The 26,976-nt window shown below is 46.0% G+C and overlaps 1 protein-coding gene across 2 annotated transcripts in view; it reads left to right on the forward strand.

The window, feature by feature from the left end:
• BACE2 (beta-secretase 2) overlaps positions 1 to 26,976 on the forward strand; it is an 86,712-nt gene that overhangs the window by 41,722 nt on the left and 18,014 nt on the right. The window contains exons 3-8 of one of the 2 annotated variants that reach the window (XM_057545625.1): positions 8,646 to 8,862; positions 12,109 to 12,237; positions 13,629 to 13,763; positions 15,770 to 15,871; positions 21,327 to 21,476; positions 25,397 to 25,565. In XM_057545625.1, coding sequence (XP_057401608.1) covers positions 8,646 to 8,862; positions 12,109 to 12,237; positions 13,629 to 13,763; positions 15,770 to 15,871; positions 21,327 to 21,476; positions 25,397 to 25,565 — 902 coding nt within the window. The remainder of the gene's footprint in view (positions 1 to 8,645; positions 8,863 to 12,108; positions 12,238 to 13,628; positions 13,764 to 15,769; positions 15,872 to 21,326; positions 21,477 to 25,396; positions 25,566 to 26,976) is intronic. The other variant, XM_057545626.1, reaches the window with a different exon arrangement.

A 26,976-nucleotide genomic window follows, 5' to 3' on the forward strand; every position in this document is an offset into this window, starting at 1 on the left:
TTTATGCATCTATTGAGATTATCATATGGTTTTTATCCTTCAGTTTGTTAATATGGTGTGTCACATTGATTGATTTGCATATATTGAAGAATCCTTGCATTCCTGGGATAAACCCCAGTTGATCATGGTGTATGATCTATTTAATGTGCTGTTGGATTCTGTTTGCTAGCATTTTGTTGAGGATTTTTGTCTATATGTTCATCAGAGATATTGGCCTGTAGTTTTCTTTTTTTGTGACATGTCTGGTTTTGATATCAGGGTGGCCTCGTAGAATGAGTTTGGGAGTGTTCCTCCCTCTGCTATATTTTGGAAGAGTTTGAGAAGGATAGGTGTTAGCTCTTCTCTAAATGTTTGATAGATTTCGCCTGTGAAGCCATCTGGTCCTGGGCTTTTGTTTGTTGGAAGATTTTTAATCACAGTCTGAATTTCAGTGCTTGTGATTGGTCTGTTTATATTTTCTATTTCTTCCTGGTTCAGTCTCAGAAGATTGTGCTTTTCTAAGAATTTGTCCATTCCTTCCAGGTTGTCCATTTTATTGGCATATAGTTGCTTGTAGTAATCTCTCATGATCCTTTATATTTCTGCAGTGTCAGTTGTTACTTCTCCTTTTTCATTTCTAATTCTATTGATTTGAGTCCTCGCCCTTTTTTTGTTGATGAGTCTGGCTAATGGTTTATCAATTTTGTTTATCTTCTCAAAGAACCAGCTTTTGGTTTTACTGATATTTGCTATTGTTTTCTTCATTTATTTTTCATTTATTTCTGATCTGATCTTTATGATTTCTTTCCTTCTGCTAACTTTGAGGTTTCTTTGTTCTTCGTTCTCTAATTGCTTTAGGTGTAAGGTTAGGTTGTTTAGTTGAGATGTTTCTTGTTTCTTGAGGTAGGATTGTATTGCTGTAAACTTCCCTCTTAGAACTGCTTTTGCTGCATCCCATAGGTTTTGGGTCATCGTGTTTTCATTGTCATTTATTTCTACGTATGTTTTGCTTTCCTCTTTGATTTCTTCAGTGATCTCTTGGTTATTTAGTAGCGTATTGTTTAGCCTCCATGTGTTTGTATTTTTTACAGTTATTTTCCTGTAATTGATATCTAGTCTCTAGACAGCTTTGTTGTTGGAAAAGATACTTGATACGATTTCAAGTTTCTTAAATTTGCCAAGACTTGATTTGTGACCCAAGATATGATCTATCCTGGAGAATGTTCCATGAGCACTTGAGAAGAAAGTATATTCTGTTGTTTTTGGATGGAATGTCCTATAAATATCAATTAAATCCATCTTGTTTAATGTGTCATTTAAAGCAGTGTTTCCTTATTTATTTTCGTTTTGGTTGATCTGCCCATTGGTGAAAGTGGGGTGTTAAAGTCCCCTACTATGATTGTGTTACTGTTGATTTCCCCTTTTATGGCTGTTAGCATTTGCCTTATGTATTGAGGTGCTCCTATGTTGGGTGCATAAATATTTACAATTGTTATGTCTTCTTCTTGGATTGATCCCTTGATCATTATGTAGTGTCCTTCTTTGTCTCTTGTAATAGTCTTTGTTTTAAAGTCTATTTTGTCTGATATGAGAACTGCTACTCCAGCTTTCTTTTGATTTCCATTTGCATGGAATATCTGTTTCCATCCCCTCACTTTCAGCCAGTATGTGTCCCTAGGCCTCAAGTGGGTCTCTTATAGACAGCATATATACAGGTCTTGTTTTTGTATCCATTCAGCCAGTCTATGTCTTTTGGTTGGAGTGTTTAATCCATTTACATTCAAGGTAATTATCGATATGTATGTTCCTATTACCATTTTCTTAATTATTTTGGGTTTGTTATTGTAGGTCTTTTCCTTCTCTTGTGTTTCCTGCCTAGAGAAGTTCCTTTAGCATTTGTTGTAAAGCTGGTTTGGTGGTGCTGAATTCTCTCAGCTTTTGCTTGTCTGTAAAGGTTTTCATTTCTCCATTGAATCTGAATGAAATCCTTGCTGGGTAGAGTAATCTTGGTTGTAGGTTTTCCTCTTTCATCACTTTAAATATGTCCTGTCACTCCCTTCTGGCTTGCAGAGTTTCTGCTGAAAGATCAGCTGTTAACCTTATGGGGATTCCTTTGTATGTTAGTTGTTGCCTTTCCCTTGCTGCTTTCAATACTTTTTCTTGGTATTTATTTTTTGATAATTTGATTAATATGTGTCTTGGTGTGTTTCTCCTCGGATTTATCCTGTATGGGACTCTCTGTGCTTCCAGGACTTGATTAACTATTTCCTTTCCCATATTAGGGAAGTTTTCAACTATAATCTCTTCAAATATTTTCTCAGTCCCTTTCTTTTTCTCTAATTCTTCTGGGACCCCTATAATTTGAATGTTGGTGTGTTTAATGTTTTCCCAGAGGTCTCTGAGACTGTCCTCAATTCTTTTCTTTCTTTTTTCTTTCTTCTGCTCTGCGGTAGTTATTTCCACTATTTTATCTTCTTGGTCACTTATCCGTTCTTCTGCCTCAGTTATTCTGCTATTGATTCCTTCTAGAGAATTTTTAATTTCATTTATTGTGTTGTTCATCATTGTTTGTTTGCTCTTTAGTTCTTCTAGGTAGGTCCTTATTAAACGTTCCTTGTATTTTCTCCATTGTATTTCCAAGGTTTTGGATATCTTTACTATCATTACTCTGAATTCTTTTTCAGGTAGACTGCCTATTTCCTCTTCATTTGTTTGGTGTGGTGGGTTTTTACCTTGCTCCTTCATCTGCTGCGTATTTCTCTGTCTTCTCGTTTTGCTTAACTTACTGTGTTTGGGGTCTCCTTTACGCAGGCTGCAGGTTCGTAGTTCCCGTTGTTTTTGGTGTCTGCCCCCAGTGGATAAACTTGGTTCAGTAGGCTGTGTAGGCTTCCTGGTGGAGAGGACTGATACCTGTGTTCTGGTGGATGAGGCTGGATCTTTTCTTTCTGGTGGGCAGGACTGTGTCTGGTGGTGTGTTTTGTGGTGTCTGTGAAATTATTATGATTTTAGGCATCCTTTCTGCTAATGGGTGGGGTTGTTTGTGTTCCTGTCTTGCTAGTTGTTTGGCATGGGGTGTACAGAACTGGAGCTTGCTGGTCGTTGAGTGGAGTTGGGTCTTAGCGTTGAGACGGGGATCTCTGGGAGAGCTCTCACCGATTGATATTACGTGGGGCTGGGAGGTCTCTGGTGGCCTAATGTCCTGAACTCAGCTCTCCCACCTCAGAGGCTCAGGCCTGACACCGGGCTGGAGCACCAAGACCCTGTCAGCCACACAGCTCAGAAGAAAAGGGAGAAAAAAAAAGAAAGAAAGAAAAAAATAAAATAAAGTTACTAAAATAAAAAGGTTTAAAATATATTATTAAAATAAAAAAATTAAAAATTAATTTAAAAAGAAAAGAAAAAAAAAGAAGAGAGGAACCAAACCAATAAAGGAATCCACCAATGATAATAAGCGCTAAAAAATAAACTAAGATAAACATAAAAATCAGAAACTGGTCAGTCACAGACAGCAAACCCCAAGTCTACAGTTGCTCCTAAAGTCCACCTCCTCAATTTTGGGATGATTCTTTGTCTATTCAGGTATTCCACAGATGCAGGTACATCAAGTTGGTTGTGGAGATTTAATCCGCTGCTCCTGAGGCTGCTGGGAGAAATTGCCTTTTCTCTTCTTTGTTCACACAGCTCCCGGGGTTCAGCTTTGGATCTGGCCCCGCCTCTGCGTGTAGGTCGCCTGAGGGCGTCTGTTCCCCGCCCAGACAGGACGGGGTTAAAGGAGCAGCTGCTTCGGGGGGCTCTGGCTCACTCAGGCGGGGGGAGGGAGGGGTACGGAGGAGGCGGGGCGAGCCTGCGGCGGCAGAGGCGTCGTGACGTTGCACCAGCCTGAGGCGCGCCGTGCGTTCTCCCGGGGAAGTTGTCCCCGGATCAGGGGACCCTGGCAGTGGCGGACTGCACAGGCTCCCGGGAGGGGCGGTGTGGAGAGTGACCTGTGCTCGCACACAGGCTTCTTGGTGGCGGCAGCAGCAGCCTTAGCGTCTCATGCCCGTCTCTGGGGTCCACGCTGACAGCCGCGGCTCGCGCCCGTCTCTGGAGCTCCTTTAAGTGGTGCTCTTAATCCCCTCTCCTCGCGCGCCAGGAAACAAAGAGGCAAGAAAAAGTCTCTTGCCTCTTTGGCAGCTGCAGACTTTTTCCCGGACTCCCTCCCGGCTAGCCGTGGCGCCCTAGCCCCTCAGGCTGTGTTCATGCCGCCAACCCTAGTCCTCTCCCTGTGATCCGACCGAAGCCCGAGCCTCAGCTCCCAGCCCCGCCCGCCCCGGCGGGTGAGCAGACAAGCCTCTCGGGCTGGTGAGTGCTGGTCGGCACCGATCCTCCGTGCGGGAATCTGTCCACTTTGCCCTCCGCACCCCTGTGGCTGCGCTCTCCTCCGTGGCTCCAAAGCTTCCCCCCTCCGCCACCCACAGTCTCCACCCGCGAAGGGGTTCCTAGTGTGTGGACACCTTTCCTCCTTCACAGCTCCCTCCCACTAGTGCGGGTCCCATCCCTATTCTTTTGTCTCTGTGTTTTCTTTTTTCTTTTGCGCTACCCAGGTACGTGGGGAGTTTCTTGCCTTTTGGGAGGTCTGAGGTCTTCTGCCAGCGTTCAGTAGGTGTTCTGTAGGAGTTGTTCCACATGAGATGTATTTCTGATGTATTTGTGGGGAGGAAGGAAATCTCCACGTCTTACTCCTCCACCATCTTGAAGGTCCTCGTGGCTATTTAAATTTAAATTAATTAATGTTAAATAAAGAGTCGTTCTTTAGTCAAACTGTCCAGACGTTCCCGGACTTATGATGGTTTGACTTACGATTTTTCAACTTGACAATGGTGCAAAAGCAATGCACGTTCAGTAGAAACTGTACTTTGGATTCTGAATTTTGATCTTCTCCCAAGCTGGCAATATGCTGGACGATCCTCTCTTGTGATGCTGGGCAGCGGCAGCCTTAGCTCCCTGTCAGCCACACAGTCATGAGGGTAAACAGCTACACACTGATAACCACGCTGCACCCAGACAACCACTCTGTTTTTCGCTTTCAGTATAATATTCAATAACTTACAGGAGATATTCAATATTTTATTATAAAATAGGCTTTGTGTTGGATGATTTTGCCCAACTGTCGGCTAATATAAGTGTTCTGAGCACGATTAAGGTAGGCTAGGCTAAGCTGGGATGTTCAGTAGGTTAGGTGTATTAAATGCATTTTCAACTTAATGATAATTTCAACTTACAAGGGTTTATCAGGATGTAACCCCATCGTATGTTGAGGAAGATCTACAGTCACATTTCAGGTTGGCTGCTGTATTGGAAGCATAGGTAGAGAATATTTCTGTCATTGCAGACGTTCTATTGGACAGCCCTGGTCCAGAACACAGAAGAGCTCCATCTTTTAGAAACCTAGAAGGTTCTTCCCCTCCCTGGACCATTTTAACCAAATCTTACCCAAGACTTGCCCCTTTTCCTGGAGGTTGTTGGACTTCAGAATGAGACAGTTTTGGATATTCAGAAAGAGTATCTCTATAGGAGCATTTTCTAGAAAAAATATCTTACATTTTCTAATAGCAGTCCATAGATTGAACAAAGGTAGCAAGCAATTATATAATTATAATAATAGCAGCTATTTTTGTTGTGTACCTGCTGTGTTCCAGGGTTTTGTTCTAAATGGTTTACAGTATTAACTCTCTTAATCCTTAGTATTAACCCCATGAGGTATGGTACTGTACTTGTCCTGACTTTTTAGTTGAGGAAACTGAGGTATAGAGAAGTTAATTAACTTGACTTAGGGTCACACATGGCTCCCAAGTGGTTGAAGTACTATTTGACTGCAGGCGGTGTACCTCCAACTGCCTCTCATCTCTCTGTAAATGGCACCGAAACATCCAGAATGTTCGCCCATGAGGGAAATAGCAAGCTGGTCAGTACACTACAGAGGACATGCTACTTAGATGGTCAGCCTGGTCCATCTTATCAGTAACATTGGCAGATTCTAATGAGTTTTCTGTAGTCTGGACAGAGTAAAAATAAAAAAACTTCTCAAAAGAAAGTCATGGTACTATAGAATGTTTGGGGAGATAATAATCTTCTAGATCAGGGGTTGGCAAACTAGGGCTGACAGGCCACATGCAACCTGCTGCCTGTGTTTGTAAATAAAGTTTTATTGGAACACAGACACACACGTTTGTTTATCTGTCACATGTGGCTGCTTCTTCACTAGCAGAGTGGAGTAGTAACAGACATCATGTGACCCACAAAACCTGAAAGATTTGTTTTCTGGCCCTTTACAGAAAAAATTTGCCAACCCTGTGCTAGATCACATTCTCTAAGCCTTTCAAAATAATTAGCCTCTTCCATTAGCAGTAGTGTTTTGCAGTCAAATGCTCTACCACTGATCTATACGCCCAGCAGTAGTGCAGTTTTAAACTTGGGGAATGACCGCAAACTGTCAAAAGGGACTGACAATTTAGTATTTTAATTGCTTTTCATCCTAAATGTGTGCAACCCCTGCTGTGTGCCAGGCGTCACTGAATTGATGCTGGCACTAAAACTTGGCACTAAAACACCAACCCTCAAGTGCCTGCATTTCAATGACCTGACTATGCGCTTTATATGTGTAATTTCTGATGGGTTCCTTAGAGCTCCATGTGCCCGGGGTCCATCCACACTTACTTTTTGGTCTGTGCCTGCCCTTGTCAGAAGACGTCTGTACATAAAATGTTCGCTTAATGCTGCTCTCTTTTTAAGATCATGGTGGAGTTAGCTAAAATAGAAAATGTTAAAATTAAATATTCTTCATATTTCATATCCCATTATGATGTTAGAATAAATTAAATTTCTCCAAAATGTGTCTGCCAGACATTTTAAAAATAACCTTTTTTCCCTGATTATAAAAAGTTATATATGCAGAAAATATGGAAGGATCTAACCACAAGAATGAGAGTTTCCCCCACAAAACCCCACCACCCAGAGGTAGCGCTGCTAATATTGGAGTGTATTAAATTTTTTTGAAGAAGGTTCTGCCACATATACAAATGTTTCTTTTACCTTATTTTTTTTTACTATGTCATTGAAAATGTCTTACTCAACAGCATTTTTCAGAGCTACTTAATATTCCATCATATGGATGTACTATAATTCACTAAACTATTTCCTTTTTACTGGGCATTTAGGTTGTTTCCAACTGTTTGCTGTTATAAATAAAGCATAATGGCTGTCTTTGTTCATGAATCTCTGTTTGCATCATGGGTGTTTTCTTAGGATCAGATTCTCAGAAGTGCAATTACTGAATTAAAGACTGTTACCATTTTTAAAGCTTATGAGACGTACTGAAAAAAAGTCATATCATCCCTGACTTAACTTTCTCCCTGACTCCCAAAAAGACCATATAATCCATACCGCAAATTCATATAATCCTATAGCAAACACTTAGTAACATGTATTAATGTTCAGAGATTTAATGTTAAAACAAAATGAAATGAAAACTGCCGACAAACAGGAACACTTTACAATGATGTGTTTGGTGATTTGGCACTTCTCTTAGGAATCTGCTCATTTTCCTAGGGGAAGCCTGATTTGAATGCCCAGATATTTGCTCAGAGATGTCCCTTGGGTTCCTGCCTATAGTCAACAGAGTTTTCAAGCTCCATTAGGTATAAGAATGACCTCCCAGGATTGGACACCCCAGGGCCTTGACACCTACTGTTCTCTCTCCAGGATGCCCCTCCCCAGAGAGCCCCGTGGCTCGTTGTCTTCAGGCAGGTCTTACACAAATGTCCTCTTTCAGAGAGGCCTCAGTGACCACCCTCCCCTCACCCTGCTCTCTTCTCTGGGTGACTCATCACTCTATCATCGCCTGGAATTCTAGGGGTTCAATTGTTTACTGTCTGTCTCTGAAATCCCGAGAGCAGGATTTCCATCTACCCCACCTGTTGTCTGGTCGTGTTCATGTTATTCTGTCTCAGTAGCGCTTACCCTTAGGGGTTGTGGGGTTGTCACAGTGACTTGTGTCACAGTGACTTGTCATCAGCGTCCTCCTTCATGTTTTGATATGAGTAGAATCAGCTTGGAGCACAGGGACGACCTTGAGAAGGAACCTGTGACCCCAGGAGGTCATGCGGGCCCTGAGGAGGGACAGCCCTGGTACTGGGGGTGTGTGGCTTGATCTTTATTCATCACGTTGGCTGTTTGTGTGAATCTGAACCCCAGGCCACAAGCTGGTGGCCCCTCTTTCTGGGCTGCCAGCCCCTCCCTTGTCACAGAGTAGCAGTGCAGGGTCCCCGCAGAGCCAGAGGGCCAGGCGGGGCCCACACACAGTTGTGGCGTCCCAGGCCAATGCAGTTAAGTACAACACCTGTTTTAACGGGGCAGGACTTGGGCGGAGGGAAGAGTTAAATTTGGGGCTACACGTTGACCCCAGTACTCCCTTACGCGTGGCGCAGAAGACGCCATTACCCAAATGTTAGCGATTATTTTTTATGGGAAATGTCACCTTGTGAGCGTGAAGAGTCTTAATTATGAATAACTGCTTACGCAGACCTTCTGGACGTAGGGCCGCTGTCTTTGCAGCCATGACTGCCATGTGGTCAGAACAGGGACAGGTGGACGGGATACAGGACACGATGCCTCTTCTCTTTTTCCAGGTCCAGCACCTACCGCCCCAAGGGCTTTGACGTCACCGTGAAGTACACGCAAGGGAGCTGGACTGGCTTCGTTGGAGAGGACGTTGTCACCATCCCAAAAGGCTTCAACAGTTCTTTTCTGGTCAACATTGCCACCATCTTTGAGTCAGAGAATTTCTTTTTGCCTGGGATTAAATGGAATGGGATACTTGGACTGGCTTATGCTACCCTGGCCAAGGTAAGAATAATGGGTGGATCTAAGGAAATTGAGTGATGGGACAAGATTCTGAAGCCAGTCATTGGAGGGCCCAACAGATGGGTCCAGCTGTCCGAGACAGTCAGTGAGAATCATATGGTTGAAAGATCAGTGTTCGCACAATTAAGTTTATCTCTAAGCATTTTTAAAATTTAAGATGAATGGTGACATTCTTTGAACCTTCCTACAAGGTACGCCCATAGCATCACGTTTTTCATTTGCCTTTCGTTTATTTTACTTGTATAGTTGACAGGTGTTAACAGAAGCTGAATCACTTTGATTATGGTGTTTGTTTAGGGGTTTTTGTTTGGGCAGGATTAAGAGTAAACACATTTATTAAATTCATACATTCACATGAAGACGTGACACTGGAACCTTGGCAGGAAGAGGTGTCCCACCAGGCAGAGAAAGCATCGTGCTGCCTTTCCCTCACTCTGGAGTTGAGAGCACAGGCAGCCTGCAAGCGTGCCCTGGGGATCGCCAGCCCCTGGAATTAGCGATGCAGCGAGGAGAGATGGTGGGACCCTCGCTCCCATCAGCGTCAGAACCTTCACAAAACAGGGAAAGACAGGACTGAATGTTCTCCAGTTATCTGCCCTTGATCCCACCCAAAGGAAGTAGTGTTCATGAGCAGGAGGAGTGAGGTGGGCTGGGAAATGTCCACCCGGAAGGGATGCCAGGGGCAGGCGGATCTGACACCCGTGGGTCCCCTGGGCTCCGGGAGACCAGGGCAGGTGAGCATACACTTGAGCAGAGGTTGCCCCTCCTCTCCTGTAAACGGGCACCCCGGCTCGGCCTCTCCTTGTTCAGAGTTAGGCTTCGAGCCAGAGCTAAGTGTGGAACAAAGAATCGTGGGTGCAGAAAGGCCTGTTTTCTCTCCATAAGGACATTTGTTCCAGCTCAAGTTTACTAGCAAGCGATGCAGGGCAGCGATGTGAGGGGGTGGAGATGGGCCAGTAGGCAGGGGCCGTTTCCCAACACTGTGGCTTCTCAAGGACAAAAAATAGCCCGTGAAGCCCTAGGCTGAGACCATTGCAAGGTGTCTGAGACCTCCCCACAAGGCAGACTTTGTAGGCCCCTGTTATCCCCATTTTAGAGATGTGTGGACTGAGGGTCAGAGAGGTTTTACCCCTTGCCTAGGGCTGTCAGAGCCCAGAGCCCCCTCTACGGAGCCCGGATGGCTTCTGGAGCCGTTTTTTTGCTCAGCACTGTAGGAAAAGCTTAATAGGAGTTCCCAAACTCGTAGCAACTTACATTCCTAGATACTTTTCACTGACCATGTGACCTCAGGCAAAATGTTTCATCTTCTCGTGACTCTGAAAATAAAAGATGTATGATTGATTTGATGCTGGTTATTTAGAGGATGGTAGCGTAAAGCTAAATTATCTGGAATTAATAATATGTAAAACTTCCTTGAGAATAGACTGCTTTGGGGTTCTTTTGGGTGTCCGGACTCCCCACATGACTTTTTTATTTTTTCACCTATGAAATTCCAAGATTGCCGACAATTGTCTTCACTTCCTAGGTTTGGGGAGACAGTAACAGGATTTGTAGGACGTGGGGCACAGCTAGAAACAGGACTGGCAGGGCGGTCTGGGTTGGTGGCCCAAAGGTGTTTCTGAAATAGGTTCCCCGAGCACCCAGTGGGGTCATAGTGTGTGGTGGCCCCCGGCCGATGCCAGGTGCTTCTCATCAAGGATTTGGTCAGAACCACCTGCGGGGTCTCTCGCACTACAGTTGCCTGCACCCAGCAGCATCCCTGCTGAATCAGGTCCTCTTGGGCTGGTCCTGGGCAGCTGTGTGCTTTTAAACCTTAAAGGATCCCGAGTCCTACTGAAGAATGACCTGGCAGAATAATAATAGATCCCATCCCGTGTGCCAGGCACTATTCCAAGCACTCTGTGTGTACTGACCCATTTAAGCCCCAGAAGAGCTCTGGGATGCGACTATGATCCCCATTTTACAGATAAGGAAACAAAGGAACAAGTCACACGGTTAGCAGGTGGGTGGTGGAGCCAGGATTCAATTCCGGGCAGTGTTTATCTCACCGCCTCTCAAGAAGGTTGACACAGACTGGGTCATCACCAGAGCCAGCCCGTTTCACAAGGGGGCTTCGTCTCATTCCTTGACCCAAACACAAAGTATTTAGACAAGGTTACATGTAGGGATTGTACTGAATTCTGCAAGAGAGTCCACAGCGGCTGGGAAAGAAGCAGATAGGAGGCCAAATACAAATGAACTAAAGAAATGGGAAGGTTTCTGTCTGTCTGATAACTCTCCTCTCACTCCCTCTAGAAGTAGAGTTTTAGTTCTTACAGATTATAAATAATCCTTCCTTATATTAACCGTAGCTGCTCAGAATATGCCAAGAGCATCTATGCTGCAACAGTTGTTTTCATCAAGAACGAACCATTCGTAGTAACCAACTCTAATCTGTCCCAGTTGTCAAAGCCAAAATCGAAACATAGGTCTATGACCTTCCTTCCTGACCACCAGCACCTGTGACCCACCCCCAGCTAAGACCTGTTCACAGACCATCCCTCCTTTTCAGTCCTGGAGAAATACAGCTGGTCTCTGAAGGTGTGGTTACGTGTAACAGAAGCACAGAGGACATTATTGACATACGGCAATGGGGAATAATGAGCTTTTAAAGTGCAGGAGAAGAGCATCGTTCCTTTCCCGGTTGCCAGAGTTCGGTAGACAGCCGGCAGAGCTAAGCCGCCTCCCAGGGTCCGGGATCTGGGATGTGACCTGTCCTCATGGGTCAGGCACCTGTCATTTGCATGATGGATGACTACAGCTGAAAAAAAACTTTTTCTGAAGCTGCAAAGGCAGCTCCTGGAGACGCTGTTCTCTCCTTACTCTGAAACGTCTAAGATTAGAATCCACCACCTACCTGGGTAACCCACTTCCACATCTTCTCACGCCTGCCTCACAAGGCAGTCAGGATGGTAAATGGGGCAGCCTCTTAACAGCTTCTGGAAATACTATCTTATTTTTCCAACAGAGCCGCCATCCCAAAAGGAAAAAATACCAAGTCTTAGGGAGTTCTGTTGGAGGTTTCTGAATCAGTGTACTTAATAATAAGCTTGTTTATTCCTTAGCCTTGAAAATATTGACTATAAAGAAATGCCATGTTGTATACCATGCCTGGTACCTGCATGGGGTCACTCCTTGTCTCCACTGCGAGTCCTGAAGCAGCTGTGCTCTTTCCCATCCCTCCTGCAGCCATCAAGTTCTCTGGAGACATTCTTTGATTCCCTCGTGGCACAAGCAAAGATCCCCAATGTTTTCTCCATGCAGATGTGTGGGGCTGGATTGCCAGTCGCTGGATCTGGTACCAACGGAGGTAGTCTTGTGGGTATCTTTTCATCTTAAAGGGGGAACATCAGAGATCAGTGGGGCTGCTCTTTTCTGCTTTATTAAGACCCTGATAGAAATATTAGACATGTAGGCATACATAGGTACTGTCAAATATTAATAATCCTTGTTTGAGAGCCCTTAAAAATGGATAAAACTAGGTATTATTTTTATCTTTCCTAATCATCCTGCCATCTCATAAGATGATTCTCATTGCTTCCCCAAATTCCTTTATTTTTTTTTATCCCCATACCTTTTTTTTTTTTTTTTTCTTTTCAATTGGGGTATAGTTGTCTTACACTGTTGCGTTAGTCAAATTCCTTTAAAGCTTTTTTAAAAAATGTTCCTTTGAAAGGTAACTGTTTTTGTTGGGTGTGGTAGGGGCACATGAGGACCAGTGAGTGGGGTGGGGTGGCAGGTGGGCCTTACTCTGGGGAGGGGGGGGGCAAAGGGGGAGGACTGTGATTGCATAAATTTGGTGGGGAGACGGGGACACCTGTACATCCTTTCTCTCGCTCTCAACACAGACACACACACACAGACCCACACAGACCCACACATATACACACACATGCATGCACATACACAGCTATACAGACATACACATACACACACTTATATACACACGCATACACACACATGCACATACACAGCACACACATAGTGAGGCAGAATCGACACTGTGAACATGCCATAACCCAAGTGTCCCCTTGATGGGCCCTGCGCCCCGACGTCTAAGGTAGGAGGTGATGGGGAGAATGTACATGAAGGGCCCCCCCGGGGTGGGTGATGTTGACCCCTTTGCTCTCCAGCTGTGAGAAGTAGGCTCATCTACTTTGATTGCTAACAATACACCTGCTCTCAACACCTTTTTTTATCACCTTTTCAGGGGAGAGGGTAGCCTAGATTTGTGGGGTGATGCTATACAGATGTGCAAAATGAAGTTTTGGTTAGGGAAGCTCTTTTGTTCTGCTTTCCATGCAAATGTGCGGGGCAGGAAGTCATCCTCTGTCTTCTGAGGAACTAAATTTTTGCCAGTCTGTATGGTTTACAATTTTATTGCATTTCTTTGCCAGTGGCCGGGGTGGGGGCCGGAGGGGAGGATCTCAATATCATGGAGCTGGTACTGTATGTACTAACTTTAGATAAGGGAAACCATCAAAGCATCCTGATTAGACTAGGGTATAAAAGTCTTTGATCTTTGGATACATGGCCCCAGAATGCTCCCTGTTTAATTTTCAGGTGTATGTATTTATTTATAACATCCCAATAAATTGAAAGTACTAATTCTAGTGAAGTTTTGCCTTATAAGAGCACGCTTGTCTGTGTAACTTGTTACATGCCTGTATATTTTTTTCTCTTATACCTGTAAATATTTTCCATCCCAGGTCCTGGGTGGAATTGAACCAACCTTGTACAAAGGAGACATCTGGTATACCCCTATTAAGGAGGAGTGGTATTATCAGATAGAAATTCTGAAATTGGAAATCGGAGGCCAGAGCCTTAATTTGGACTGCAGAGAGGTATTTCCACTCTGTGATCTCTTTGTGTCTACCTGTCTGTGTGTGCCTGGGTCACTTAAATATTACAGCTGGGACCTGAATATGAACTCTGAGGGTGCATTACATTGCAAGATAAATCAAAAGTTCATGACATTAAAAGTTACAGGGCCTTTTTGTAGATGATTTTATACCAATGATCCCCCCCAAAAAAAATTGCTTCCCTTCAACTGCTTCTCTTAATAGAGAGGAATTAGCCTAAAATGGTGAGTGAAGAGAACTATCCAGAACTATCCATATCATGTTGGCCTGATGGTCCCTGATCTCTGTTCAAGACAACGAGAAGTAAGCAGGGTTTTATCAGTGTAAAAGGGGACTGAAAATAAGCAAAATGAAACCAGAAGTAAATCATCAGCTTTCTCCTCCATTCACAGCTAATCCCCCTTCCCCCCCAGTATACAATTCTCACTCTAAGAAACATGTGCTCTAAAGATGTGCATGGCTTTTGATGGTGCTCAAAGGAGGCACATGTGCAGAGCTGGGAAACCACGTCTCTCGTTAACCTCGTTCACACCCTCTCGCTGCAGTTTGGCCTGTTTGTGGCACATAATGACATGATTATGAGGATCTGAGGGAGACTTGGTCCTCTACAATATTTTCAGAATGGTTTACAAAAACCACCAGCATTTCATCAGCATTCATTGTACTCTTACCTGTCATCACTGCCTTTCAGTTTAACCATCACATTGTACCATAAGTTCTCATATACACAGATGCCTCTGAAAAAACAGTCAAAGCTTGATAAAGGGATGGTCCATTGCATTGGAATGGTGTTTCAGTCCTAAGTCCACAAATCTGTTTATTGTCAAGAGGCATTTACTTGCCATTGAAGAGTCCAATGATAGAATCAGATGGGAGGGCCTAAAATAAAGCACAGACTCCGCACATGTGTGTGTGTGCGTGTGTGTGTGTGTATGTGTTTGTGTGTGAGAGTGTGTGTTGGAGAGTGTAAGCATTTATTTGGAGCTTTGATTCTCGTATTCCTGGTTCTTTTCTGCCCCCCCCACAATCAGCCAACCTTGCCACACAGAGCAAACAACAAAACCCAGAACATCCCACCCCCTAGCATTTCAGTGTGTGAGCTTTTCTTACACATACAAGTGCGAACAAACTAGATTATATTTAAATTAACTTTGTTTCTAAACTGAAATTCATTTTACATTTGAAAAAATATGAATCAGTTGCTGTATTTCAATTTCTCAAAATTCTTCACTCCTCCCACCTGCTACCTAAACAGATCCTTATTTCCTTTTGACCTGCTTGGTGTATTTGGTCCTATGACTCATGGATTTGCCGTAGAAGCAAGAGGATTAAATTGCCCACGACTCACTCCATTCCTGGGCAGCCTTGATCATACAGTTATGTCCCTAGAGGTTGGGTGACTACTCTGGTCTTGGCCCACTGACCTCCATTCTTCCCACTCGGCCACATAAAGAATGACAGAGGCGGGGTCAGGGCTGGGACTGCCTCTGTGTGTGTGAGATTCTCCTACTGAATGTGGCTTTGGTTCCATTCTAAATGCAAATACGGGCTGTCTATTGAAAAACTGTCCTTCCCCGTCTTTCTCCACTAGCAGGGTAACAGAGAGTTGATTTTTCATGATTTGTATAAATGACATTTAATGTATCATTTTCAACCTCTAAAGACAAATGGGTCTTCCCTCTTTGGGGGATCCTTGACAGAATCTGGCCACTGCTGAGTAAGAGAAAAGCCCTGCATTAGGCTGTTGATTTCGGTCAATGTCACTGCCCTTTCCTGGCCTCGGTTTCTTTATCTATCATGAGAACATCGGGCAAGGAAGTTCTCGGTTCCCAAGTTCTGAGAAGATGAAATGAATTGTAGCCACCAAGGAGGTACCGTGACTGCCGAATGTGTGTATCACAGGTCCACGGTGACGGCGGGCTGGAGCCGTGCATTGATGGCGGGTGCCCTGCCGCTCAGTGCCTTCTCCCCCCCCCTCCCCGTTCTAGTACAACGCGGACAAGGCCATCGTGGACAGCGGTACCACGCTGCTGCGCCTGCCGCAGAAGGTGTTTGACGCCGTCGTCGAGGCAGTGGCCCGCGCGTCTCTGGTGAGTCTTCAGGATGCGGGGTGAATCTCAGGTCACACCAGGTCATGACCGCATACCGGGGAATACCACCACGTAGTCTAACGGTCTCCGTCTGAGGACTTCGAGGTGGTTTTATTTTAATGATTACTTATTAAGTTCACAATCTTATTCCTTGATATTAACCAGCAAATAATTCCTTCACTTTATCCTCAGAGGACTTGGATCTGAAGGTGCAATGCTTTTTAGTATTTCAAATAATATTGTAGTTAGCATAGCGCTTTTTTTTTTTTTAATAATTTTTATTTTTATTTATTTATGGCTGTGTTGGGTCTTCGTTTCTGTGCGAGGGCTTTCTCTAGTTGCGGCCAGCGGGGGCCACTCTTCATCGCAGTGCGCGGGCCTCTCACTATCGCGGCCTCTCTTGTTGCGGAGCACAGGCTCCAGACGCGCAGGCTCAGTAGTTGTGGCTCACGGGCCCAGCTGCTCCGCGGCATGTGGGATCTTCCCAGACCAGGGCTCGAACCCGTGTCCCCTGCATTGGCAGGCAGATTCTCAACCACTGCGCCACCAGGGAAGCCCGCATAGCGCTTTTTTAATCTAAGGGGGAAAAGAACCACTTGGTAATATACTATATTAAAGTAAATAGTAAACCAGGAATATGTTTGTAGCCTTTAAAACAAACCAAAAAGTGTACTCCTTTTTTGGCCTTCATCCAAGCTGTGCTGGGATTGTAATTCCCACTTCTGTAAAAGAATGAGATTCACACAAGACAAAGGGCAAATCCGCCAATGTAATAATTCTTTTATGGCCATGCTTTGAAATACAATTAGAATCATGGTCAAGGACAACATGCCTTTTGAGGGCTTGGTTAACAGTATTCCCAGTGTGACCCCAACTTTCCAGTTAGTTCAAGGCAACAGGATAGACCACAGGGCATTGAGTGGAAGGACCACAGCCTTAAAGGGCAGATGGAATTGAATTTCATGTAGCTTCTGCCACTTATTAGCTGAGTGCCTGGAGAGGACTCTTGTGCCCCCTGAGAGTCTCCGGGTTCTTGTCTTGGGGCTGTGAGGAGGGTCGGGCGTACAAGCCTGGCACAATGTGCTCGGTCAAGAAGAGCTTCTATTTCATGTCCAAACCACAGTGCTACTACTGTTTGTCTCGACACAAGATAAACGTTTCTCTCGACTTCGTGGGTGTCTTCATAAGCATCTGTTCATGCAGGGCCACCCTGGCAGAGTGACCAAAACTGAGCGTTTCCCGCACGAAGTCTTTATATTGGCGCTGACCCCAGTTGGGGCTGACAGGCCCGCAACTCCACTGGGCTGGCCAAATCCAAAGAATGATGGATAGGAGATGCACAGCAGTTGCTTTGTTACAGGTGACAGCAGAACAGGGGAAGGAAGAGCAGGGTTTTGCTTGTCCTGGACCCAAACTTGAAAAGTCTGGAAGCGCTGTAGGAAAAGCAGCAGGCAAATCAAAAGAATACAGAGGGGAAAGCCGGAAGAAACAACACCGAGGTCCTCTGTGAACTGAAAGGTCCAGGGAGCCGCGGACAAGAAAGGCAGAGCAATGTCTGCCTCTTTTGTACACTGCGTGTCTAATATCTGCTGAATCAGAAAAACATGGCCGGTAACATTTTTAGTGCCTTAAATTTAGAAAACTGGCTGAAAACCAGACTGTACTGGAAATGCAGAGCAATATGCTGCTTTTTTTCAGGGTAAAAATGTCCTCAGTGAAATTAATATGAGCACCTTCAAATGTACTATTCTGAGCTCTAAGTGTTTTACAACCGTCCCAAGGACATTCTGGCAGCGTGAGCGTGTGACTCCAACAAGCCCGTGACCAGCCTGGGTCTCTGCGGAGTCCGTGACTTCAGCGGGGACCAGCAGGACTGTGGCAGAGGGGCGCTCGCACTCCCGAGGGCAGCACAGCATGTGTTCAGCAGTGCCTGACTGTAATTAAAGCACGAGAAGGAACGAGAGTGCAAAATTTGTTTGCCGAGTCTAAAATTATCCTCTGGTTTCAGTGCCTCCATCAGGAGGGAGAGGCCTGGGGAGGATGTTTGTCTTGAGCAGGGAAAGCTCAGCAAGGGTGGAAACTGTCTCTGTCTCATTGTGCGTGGACCAGAGACGTGCGTGTTCTTTCTCTCTGCTAGGTTCATCTCAGCCGGCTCTCTTGGCTTGGGTTTTCTCTCTTAGTTAAGGAGAGGACCGGCTTTGAAGAGTTAAACACCGTACAGATGCCGTGCTCTGTCTCTGGGCCTAGATTCTTCAGATGGGATTTTAGAAATGAATGGTTTGTAGGTCCGTAGTTCTTGTTTATTATTGAAGTATAGTTAATTTGCAATGTTGTGTTACTTTCAGGTGTACAGCAAAGTGATTCAGTTATACATGTATATGTATTCTTTTTCAGATTCTTTTCCGTTATAGGTTATTGCAAGATGTTGAATGTAGTTCCCTGTGCTATATGTAGGTCTGTATTTTTAAATGAGCCTGGTGGGGAGTTCTGTGTTTGGCGGGGACCTGGGCTTCCTTCCTGCCCAGCTGTGGCACCCTTGTTAGCTCAGGCCCAGTGCTTCTTCTCCCTCTGTACAACCCAGAAGTAGGATGACACCTGCTGTAAACTGACTTCTGACTTTCAACTCTAAGATCCGAATGTCTAAACTCTCCCCCAGGACACAAGGCTTGGCCCCCAGGGAGGCTTTCCAGACCTGCAGGCACCTCTTTGGAGGCAGACGGTTCCCCATCCAGTCCTGAGCTGTGCCTCTTAGGCAAGTTACTTGGCCCCTCTGAGCCTCATTCTTCAGCTGGAAATTGGAGCTCTGTGCCCTCTGTGCAGCCCTAGTCACGCTTCACTTTTCCTGGAATCCAGCAAAATGACTGCCCCACCCCTTCTCAGCTCATCCAGCAAGGGGTTCTTCCCTGTGATACGTATTTCAAGCTGGCTTCATTCTTATAAAATGTACGAATCTATGAAGGCCAGCATTAGAGACTTTGCAAGTCGGCCCTGACAGTTTCAGTGGAGAACCTGTGATGGGTGAAGAGGCCGCAGGGAATTCCTCCCGGTTGTCTGCCCCAGGGCGGCGGCACGTGCCTGCGAGGTCCTGAGCAGGCAGCTCTCACTCCGTATTCGTCCAGGGACACCCAGTTTTCTCACGTCCTATCCTCCTTGAGCTCTGCAGCGCCCCTGCTCACCTCCCTTACCTGTCCTCTCAGCTTCCATCACACCCTCCTCCCAGGACCTCTTCTCATCCCTGTGTTCCTCTTCATGGGGGTCTCCTTTGCTGGTCCCTTTCTCAGGGTGGGTCCTGTGCCCCTCTCTTCTCCCTGTACCCTCTCCTAAGCGATCCCATCCATGGCCACACCATCACTTCCCACCCGTTGGTCACTGAGTTTCAAATGCATCCGTCCAGCCCAGGCTGACTCCCTGGAGGTTAGACTCAGAGAACCAGTGACCTACATAAACCCCGCTTGGATGCCTTGATCCCACCCCGTGTGCCACAGCGCTCAGATCCCTGGTAAATGGTCCCTGGTAAATGCACAGTGGTGCCCCTGGGTCCTTCCCAGCCTCATCTCCTGCCCCTTCCTGTTCTCCGCGCCAGCCTCCACGGCCATCACGTTGTCTCGTGGGACAGCTTCCATGCCCTGCCTGCTCTCCCCACCACGTCTCCCTGACGCCCACCTGCCCCTCAACTCAGCTCATGTGCTTTCTTCCTCCGGGACCTTGACAGGTACCCCTTCCTCCCAGTCAACACTCTTCCAGCTCCACCCCACATCCCCGTCACATGCCCTCCTAGCTCCTCCCCCATCACATGCCCTTCTAGCTCCTCCCCATCACATGCTCTCCTAGCTCCTCCCTGTCACATGCCCTCCTAGCTCCTCCTTGTCACATGCCCTCCTAGCTCCTCCCCCATCACATGCCCTTCTAGCTCCTCCCCATCACATGCTCTCCTAGCTCCTCCCTGTCACATGCCCTCCTAGCTCCTCCCTGTCACATGCCCTCCTAGCACCTCCCCCATCACATGCCCTTCTAGCTCCTCCCCATCACATGCTCTCCTAGCTCCTCCCTGTCACATGCCCTCCTAGCTCCTCCCCGTCACATGCCCTCCTAGCTCCTCCCCCATCACATGCCCTTCTAGCTCCTCCCCATCACATGCTCTCCTAGCTCCTCCCTGTCACATGCCCTCCTAGCTCCTCCCTGTCACATGCCCTCCTAGCTCCTCCCCCATCACATGCCCTTCTAGCTCCTCCCCATCACATGCCCTCCTAGCTCCTCCCCGTCACATGCCCTCCTAGCTCCTCCCCATCACATGCCCTCCTAGTTCCGCCCCATCACATGCCCTTCTAGCTCCTCCCTGTCACATGTTCTCCTAGCTCCTCCCCATCACATGTCCTCCTAGCTCCTCCCCCATCACATGCTCCTCTAGTTCTGACCTGAGCAGTGCAGTGTGCTGGGTGTGTTAAGACACATCCAACATAGTCCTTCCCTCAGGGAGCTGGCAGGAACAGGGCAGGCCTGCTCTGGAATCTTAACTCGACCTGCTGAGAAGGCACAGAAGTAATTTGTAATTAACTTGCAGATTCAGCAGTTAGTGGATAAGCATGGTTCGCATTGCCCTTCTGGTCCCCGGATGAGAGGCACAGGTGAACAAACATTCTGCGTTCTCGGCCATTCATTTTTTTACCCACGAACATTCCCTGAGTCTTTCCTGTGGGCCAGGTGTTAAGGCTATGAGAAGGAGATGGGGGAGCAGACAGCACTCCTGTGTCCTTAGAAGAATCAGATTCTAGTGCAAGAAACAGAAGTTAACCAATCACACCAATAAATTTAAAATTAAAACTGCTACAAGGAGAAAGGCCAAGGAGGAGAGATATATGGTGGAGTACCAGCACTGTGGGGGGGGGGCAGTCAAGGAGGGCTTCCTGGACAAGGTGGCATTGGAGCTGAGATCTGCGGGAGGAGAAAGATGTTCCAGAAGAGCAGAGAGCCCCCGCAGGGCTCTGCACCAGTAGGAAGCTTACTGGGCTCAGGGAATTTATAGGGAAGTTGATGCCCAAAAGGGCCTTGAGCATCACATTTAAGATCTGGTCTCTCTTCTAAAGGGTATTGCCTACTACAGTGTGACCTTGAGCGAGTTATTTCACTTCTCTGAGCGTTGGTTTCCTCATCCGTAAAGTGGAGGGGATGATGTTACTGCCCTGATGCGGGTGTTTGAGGATTAAAGTACTTAGTGCTGGGAAGTGCTCTTAGCGCTGCCTAATACCAGTAAGTCTTTCACATGCCTTGGTAATTTTAGTAATTGTGATTTTCTCATCACCATCACTCTTCCAGAGGACTGATGTCTTGCTTTGCATCCAAATTAAGCAGTGTTTATCGCCATGGGCATCTGGCAAGGTAATGAGAGAGCTGAGAGCTGCTTCCTGTTGTTGTGCCAGACTCATCATTGTTTGTCATGTGATCTTGTTTTGTCTAGATTCCAGAATTCTCTGATGGTTTCTGGACGGGGTCCCAGCTGGCATGCTGGACAAATTCTGAAACACCTTGGTCTTATTTCCCTAAAATCTCCATCTACCTGAGAGACGAGAACTCTAGTAGATCATTCCGCATAACTATCCTGCCTCAGGTATGAACTTGGACTGTGTTTTCTCTTTTTAACATGGAACGTGCAAAAGTAAAGCACTTCATGCATAATGAGTGCATTTCAATATCACACCTGTATTAGGTAGCAATTGCCACGATAATGCTGCGTAACAAACAACCACAAAATCCAGCGGCTTTAATCAGTGAGCTTATATTTCTGCTTGTGAGTCTGGGCAGGTCTGCTGGTCTTGGCTGGCTTGCTCACATGGTCTCTGGTCAGCTGGTGGTTGGCCAGGGATAGGTTGGCCTTGGCTTAGGATGATCTCTGAAGGCCGCACTTGCGTATCTGGTGGCTCAATTGGTGGAGGGATGGGGCCATTGTCTCTCACCACCCAGCAGCTGCCTCAGACAGTGGCAGCAGGATTCTGTGAGAGAAAAAAGAAACCTGCAGGTGCTCCTGAAGTCGAGGCCCTGGGACTGGCCACCACCTCTTGCACAATGTTTCCCAAACCAGGCCAGGGGCAGCCCAGATAACCGGGGTGGGGACGTAGACACCACCTCCCAATGGGAAGAGCTGCAAGGTCACATCACAAGGGTCTGGCTGCAAGGAAAGTTAAGAATTGAGGCCATTTTTGCAGAATCTACCACAACATCAATATATGTTTACTTCTGATTTATTTATGAATAGAGACTATAACACTGGATGCTCAGAGATGGAAACATCAGTTTTTCCGTATTCAGTGAATCGTTGATTCCTCCTTCATCCTAAGCATCTTGTTACATAGACCAAGTTCCATCTTCCCCCATCATGTGTCTCACCTCTTCCTCCCCCTCTCCATCCCCAGAGCCTTCACTCACATCCCCTCTCACTACCACCTCAGGACCCTCCAGCATGCCCTCCACACAACCCCACCCTCTCCTCCTTCTAAAACTATCGCCAGATTCATCTTGCTAAGCCACAGCTCTCCACCCCACTACTGCAGTCCTGGAGGCCTCATTCGCCAGTGTGGCTTTCCGTGACCTCACGGGACCCGTGCTGACTCCCCAGCGTATTTCCTGCCGTGCCCTTGACCCTCCACTCTTGGTGGCTCTCCTCCAGCACTGGGTGCCCGCTCCCGTCTCCTCGCCTTTGCTTCCGCCAACCCCCCTGCCTGAAATGCCCCCTCCTCCCCACTCCATCTGTGTATCCACATTCTTTCCATCCTTTAAGACCCAGTGCAAACAACCCCTCTTTGTTGAACCTCTGGTGAGCAGAATGGCCCATTTGTGAGCTTGCCCTTCAAACTCATAATGCATGTTTTCTAGTCTACTCATCTGGCCCGGAATCATATCTTCAGGGTAGAGTTTATGCCCTTGGCTTTTTCATTTGACTTCTTTTTTCTCTAATCACACACACACATATTTCTTCCCCCATTAAATTCTTAATTCCTTGAAGATGAGAACCATGAGATTTAAAGATCGTCCTTCCTTCCCTAGCACTGCCATGTGGTAGAGGGTGGTGCGTAATAATAACTGTTTGTTGAATGGACAGATCAATGTGTCTTTGTTGCAATTTGCTGAATTTGGAATAAAGGAGTGGGAATGGGGGACAGGGAAAGAGGAATAATTTCAGAAGAAAAAAGTAAATGATAATTTGGCTTTTCCCCATTCTCAGCTTTATATGGGGGGAAGTGCATTCCAGAAATGGAGAGCTGTAGGGGAAAGGATTGAAAGCTTTATGAGAAATACAGCCCAACAGAGGACACATATGCTGAGAGCCGGAAGCTTGAGTTATATTCTCAGCACTGCCCTTGACTCACACTATAACTTTGAACAAATCACTTAGCCCTTTCTGTGTCAGTCTCTTTAACTATAAAAGAGAAATAATAATACTTGCCAAAGACGTTTTCAGAAGAGTGCAATATCCTTGGATGAACAGCACTGCATAGAGTGATGTTAGAATGATATGTTTTCAGCATCTTTAAAATAATGTGCTCTTTGTGATTAAATTTTGGTCAGCCCAACAGCAAAATGTGGACATTATTTCATCAATGCGATTTGTAACTAAAGTTGAAATCCAGCTTGAGGACAAAGGTGAATGTGAACTGGAGAATAAATGGCATGTGGGTGAGTCGACGGTCAGGGACTCATAAGAAGTAGGAGGAAAGCAGGCATTCAGGGGGAAATCTATAATTATGTCCAGGGCAGGCAGAGCTGAAGGTCCACTGGGGACCATCAGCCACTTTCAGGGCTGAGCCCTGGGTGAGCGTGAAGATATAATGAGGGATGTTTGGGAGTATTGCATTTAATTTGCTTAACTCTGGATAAGAATTCAGTTTTATTCTCACTTACAAGACTGTAGATATCTTTTGGTTAACTTTGACATGTACACATTTTCACTTTTTAAAAATCTGCTTTCCCGTGTTTTCCTGATTTCTTATTCACCGTCCCAATCCCGTTTGCTTTCCATTGCCTTGTTGAGAAAGGATGGCAGTTATGAACCATTGCCCGATGAGAACTTCACAAGCACACCCCTGGGAACAGCGCTGGGGGTCCCCTCCTAACACCCCAGCTCTGCCCAACTGAAGCCCTTCCTAACATTCAGGGCAATCATCAAGGCTCCTTGTCACCAAAGTTTTAGAATGAGGCCCCTACCCAGGACCGTTCAGGCATCAGCAGCAGTAGATGGGCAATTGATTGCTAGTGCAGAAGAGTCATGCCAGAAAACAGTGTGTCCATCCCCAAACTATTTTCCAGAAGCACATGGGCTGAATCCTATTTGGCCTGTCTAAAAAAGCAGCCCCCAAGCCCAGCCCACAGGCAAATTCTGATTTTTTTTTCATATAATCCTAAAAATGTAAATAGTTTCAGTCTAAATACCACCAGTTTGTCTATTTATGCTATTTTAGTTAGAAGGCAGGCATTTTATTCTGAGACCCAGCAATACTGGAGCTTTCCCAACATGTTACAAAATTTACAGTCTGGAATTTTTATTGGGAGTCAACTGGCACACACACAGAAAGGACAGAGGGAAAGATACAAACTCAGTTTGCATCATGTTTGTATCAGTGTTATCGTTTGCATTTTATTTGGTGATTTTGGGGGGTTTTATTATGGAATTAGTTCATTCAAAGGTAGGAGTGTGTGTTTGTGTGTTCTAGGACCTGCTTACAGAGCCCTAAATGGAAGTATTTCGGTGGTAGTAGCCAAGTGTATCCGCCACCTTTTCTTAATTTACATTGACCCTCAGGAGAAGCTGTCTATTTCATCACACTGCTCAAGCTCATTCATTTAATACACACTTGCCGAGGCCCTACTATGTGCCCGGCATATACTAGACGCCTAGGTGCCAAGACTATAGTGAAGAATAGGATGATTCCTTGCCTTGAAGAAGGGTTTACAGACAGGCATCAATCAGTGCAGGGTTCTAACTGTTGGACTCACCACCTGGACATGGCAGCTGCTTGACGTCCAGCAGGTTATGACTCTGGGAACAACCCTGGCGTGTCCTTGCTCACCTTCATGCCTTGAGACCCCTTTCCCTCCGGTCTTCCCTGCACGCGGCAAGTGCACTGATGTTCATCTTCCTCACGTGTCAGTTTGATCATGCACGTTTTGATCATGCAGGGAGCATGTGCTGTCATTCATCTTTGTATTGCTGGTACTGAGGACAGCGTCTAGACCTTAGTAAGTGCTCAGTAAGTGTTGAGCACGTAGACGACGGATGGATGGACGGACAGATAGACATCTCCTGGAGGCGCGCACCTGTGTACCGTCAGAGGTGGTGTGCGTGTTCCTATCACTTCGGCAGTGTTTATCACCAGGCACATGGTCCCAGCCTCTGGACGGCAGGGCTGGTAGCACCCCCTCCGTTCTCCGTAGCTCCCAGGGCGCCTCGGAGAGTCTGAGCACACGGCAGCCTCAACGGTTTTGTGACATTGCCTGATTCGTGTTTTTTCTTGTTTGCTCTTTCCTCTTCAACAGCTTTACATTCAGCCCATGATGGGGGCTGGCTTGAATTATGAATGCTACCGATTCGGCATTTCACCTTCCACAAACGCGCTGGTGATTGGTGCTACCGTGATGGAGGGCTTCTATGTGGTCTTTGACAGAGCTCGGAAGAGGGTGGGCTTTGCGGCCAGCCCCTGTGCAGGTAAGCGATGCTTGAATTGGACAGGGGGCCCTCACAAGAGCACCTGATGTCAGATAACTGACTTGGAAGCAGTTCTTGATGATGAATCAGTTGCCATTGAATTCTTTCACTCATGCCTATCTCAGACATCAAAGTCTTATCCTCAAAGTGTACTGGGGGGATTGCGGAGAGGAATAAGTGAGAATAACGCATGTCAGACTTTTAGTCCAGTGCTTGACACATGGCAAATGTGCAATAAATGTTAGTCCTTGCGGTTATCTCTCGTATTAAACTTAAAACGGCATCTCATACCAGGAATAAAAATACTCTGTGGGGCCTTGGGGATGAATTACAATTTTTGGACAGTAAAAGCAAAATGAATAAAAAAGAAAATGCATAGATAAGCTGTGTGTATTTTCTTCCGCAAAGATATCCTCGTTATGAAACCAGAGGTAAGTGCCTGTCATTGCTATTTCTAGAAATCCTAAAATCGTGAGTGCATTTTTCTCATAGTATTTTTTTGAAGAGATGCTGTGAGGGTGACACAGCAGCATTATTCGGTGAAGTCTAGCTTGAGGATTGCGTGGATCTTCAGAGAAACCAGGAGAGCACAATAAAGTTGATAGGATGGGTAAACCCCTTCCACTTGGAAATGTCACAGTCAGCAGCTTGCTTGAAATGAAGTGTTCCCACAGCACACAGTTTAGAGGGAAGATCAGGTACTTCTGACTGATAGAGCCCGAGCTAGCGAGGAGAAGGCAAATCACAGAAGCGGCAGGAGGTGGAGTCGCTGGAGGGATGGAGAAAGCGCGTGCACCAGGGCGGAGGCCGAGAGAGATGCCGCGCTCAGGGTAGGGTTTCAGAGAACTGAAAATGTCCCAGTACATTGGATTTGGGGTCAGGAACAGAAGGGAATCCCCAAGTTGTACTGGTAACATGCTAAGGGGGAGAACAAGAAATGTGAGGTAGAAAAAGAACTGACAACAAAAAGATAAAACAGAAGAAAATCAAGTGTTGTAGTGAAATACAAGACTGCCATGTAGTGAAGGAAAGGGAATATGAATTTGAGGAAGAAAAAATTCTTAGACATTAGTTGTAGTTGTATGACAGGCAGGGATGCTCGCTGACCATGCTGGTAGCCTGTACTTGGACCAGACCTTCACTCTGATCTAAAACCAGCTGAGGGGTTTGGAGGCAAGCAGGGGAGGTGAGGGTACACAGGCAAAATGCCAAATGGTCACAGCTGATTTATTCAGGAGGTGAGGTTTCAGTTCTTATTTCTTACTACCTAAATTGTGGTCTTAAAATAGAGGCCCAGTAAATAAAGCAGGTAAGTGATGCTTCATATTCTTGTTTCAAAAAAAAAAAAATGTAGAGCTAGAATGTCTAATTCTAAAGAATTTCATGAAAAACTTGAAAATTTGAATAAATT

Source organism: Balaenoptera acutorostrata, chromosome 4 (genome assembly GCF_949987535.1).
Source record: "Balaenoptera acutorostrata chromosome 4, mBalAcu1.1, whole genome shotgun sequence".
Lineage (NCBI taxonomy): Eukaryota > Metazoa > Chordata > Mammalia > Artiodactyla > Balaenopteridae > Balaenoptera > Balaenoptera acutorostrata.